We start from the raw sequence: 2471 nt of genomic DNA on the forward strand, positions 1-2471 counted from the left end.
GCTATTTTTAGCTGATCATCTGCAAAGTGCGAGGGAGCACAAAGCATTTGGGTCAGCATCACTGTCTGCATGAAGCCAGCACGCAGCCTCAAGAGAGGGTTAAACATAGTCAGGCACCGCACATCTGCATCATCAGCACTGCACAGGGACCAGCAGCACAGGTCTATTTATAAACCAGACATGTACAGCTGTAGCCTGCAATGAAAGACTAGGACTGCAGGCTGTCAGCCTTCAACAACATGCTGTCTAATTTAATTAAAGAGATGGCTATGTTCACATGCATACACATATGCACACATGTCCTTTTCCCAGGAGATTTATGAACAATGAGCTCAGTGTTTTGAAAACAATACATTTCACAAAGGTTTCTGTGCAGAGGGCAAGCATCTCCAGCAAATGTGTCCTCACACAACCTTCCCATTCCGCCATTCTGTGACCAAAGGTGACTGATGGGCTATGGTTGCTACAGCTCACCACTGCTCGGGCAACCACTAGCCCTTGGGTGGTTACTGGGTTTGTTTGTAGCCCTGGACATGAAAACAAAGTCACTGTAGCAGTATTAATCTGCATGGAGAGAAGAAATTCATTTAGTTAGCAAACAAGGTACTTGGGAGTCACACACATCTTCTGCACCAGGACAGATTGCTGTGCCATGAGTTGCCGTTTAGAGAGGTGAAACCCGGTTTCAGATACAAAACTCCGTCTGCCACTAAGCAGCGAGAGGGAGCATTTCCTTGCTGTGGGACTAGAAAACAAAAGCCTCTATCATCTCCTCCCTGTTCCCACTCTCACTCCCGATATTCTGGAGCTGGACTCTCCTGCCCAGGAGTCCTTGAGCCAGGGACCTAGCAACAGCAAAGGACAGTAGGAGAGAACTGGCTGTCATCAGGCTGCCATGGGTAAAGCACTGTTGACGCACAACAAGCAACTTGCTGACAAAATATTGGGGTATGAATGGCAGCTGCTGGTGAGGCAAAAGCAGCCGCAGAGGAAGCTCAGAGATCAGGTCACAGGCTGGGCTCTGCTGTCCCCTCACCCCCGGGGGACCAGGAGCCTTTGGCTGCATGAGGACATCCCACAGGAGGGGGCTCCACCTGCACAGTACAGACCAGCAGGTAGCCTGAAGCTAGCTCCCCACCTAGGGAGCACAAAGCACAAACCTTTCTGCTTCCGTTCTGCTTCCTCCAACACAAAACAGAAACCACTTTTAAAAGCTCCTGCAGGAACACAGGAAGCTGTGTTTGGGTTTGATTCTCCTGGGCTCATTCTGGTGGCCACTGCAAATACAGTCCCCAGTGTCCTTGCTCACAACCTAACATGGCACTCATTCAAAATACAACAACAAACCTGTTCTGGAGGAAATGATGCTTCTGGAGTCCAAGTCAAGCTTCTTTACTAGAGTATCAGGGTCAATCTTCAGCCCAGAAAAGACACCAGAAGATGAGAAGTCCCAGTCCTTATCCAAAAGAAACATTAAGCAGGAGTCAGTACAAACACCACCAGGCAACATTCATTAAAAAAAGAAATCAAACCCAGCACCATCCGGACAGGAGCAGGGTGCACACTCCAGCGGTAGCGTGCAGGTGCCTCTCCTGAGCAGGCAGGGGTATGTCACCCCACTGGCCTTCCAGGCTCTTCCACCCAGAAGGAAGTTTCACAGAGTCACATTTTGGACTTTCTATTCCTAACAGATTTCTCCGTGAACTCAACCTCGCCTCACTCAAGTGAATTCAGGTGTTACTCCTAGAACTGTGAACAGCATCCTTAGGAAAAGCCAGATTTATTACAGGTACATAAGTATGTAACAATCCAGATAAGCAACAAATGAGCAGATTAGGGGCCTAAATCCTAAATCAGATTCAGTGACTACTAGCAACTTACCAAATCTTCAGCATCTAGCTTCTTTAAGCATGCAATAGCTTCCTAAGTCCCAAGCTTTGCAGTAGCTTCTCCGGTTGGCTTAGAATTTATTATTTTAGCCAGCAGTGTCTCCCAGCACCGACACATAACTTTATAGTGGTATAAAACCAGCTGTATATGGCACAGCCTACTCCTCCCTCCTCACAAAGAAAACTGCAGGTGCATTTACTGTTCTGTGTCCTTGCTGCAAGGGGGCTGGGGAAGCACCCAGCTTTAACCTGAACTGCGTATTAATAACACAGCTGGTGAAACCACACATGGTCTAAATCTCCTAAATGATTGTGTGTAAACTGACAGCTCATCTCCACCTGCCCTAACCTGAAATCGAAGAGAACCACTGCAAAACGAGCCAGGCAGCCTCTTACCCCTCCGCTCCCAACACTTGCTGGTAATGATCCCCACTACTGCATCCACGTTACCCCACTGAGACACAGCACAGGCACCCTCTCCCCCAGCAGCAGAAGCAGTGCTGGCATGCGTCTGTCACCGCCATCTCCCTAAGCAGGCTCTCCTCTCTCCATGCTAAAGGCCTGGGGATGCTATGGTGGCTG

General features: G+C 48.8%; 1 protein-coding gene across 1 annotated transcript in view; it reads right to left on the reverse strand.

The window, feature by feature from the left end:
* Nucleotides 1-1456, reverse strand: part of FAM207A (family with sequence similarity 207, member A) — a gene marked incomplete at its 5' end in the record, with an annotated part of 54121 nt that extends 52665 nt beyond the window's left edge. Inside the window, one exon of the mRNA XM_009587391.1 lies at nt 1348-1456. Coding sequence (XP_009585686.1) covers nt 1348-1456 — 109 coding nt within the window. The remainder of the gene's footprint in view (nt 1-1347) is intronic.
* Between the last annotated feature and the right edge of the window lie 1015 nt (nt 1457-2471).

Source organism: Fulmarus glacialis, unplaced genomic scaffold, assembly GCF_000690835.1.
Source record: "Fulmarus glacialis isolate BGI_N327 unplaced genomic scaffold, ASM69083v1 scaffold6891, whole genome shotgun sequence".
NCBI lineage: Eukaryota > Metazoa > Chordata > Aves > Procellariiformes > Procellariidae > Fulmarus > Fulmarus glacialis.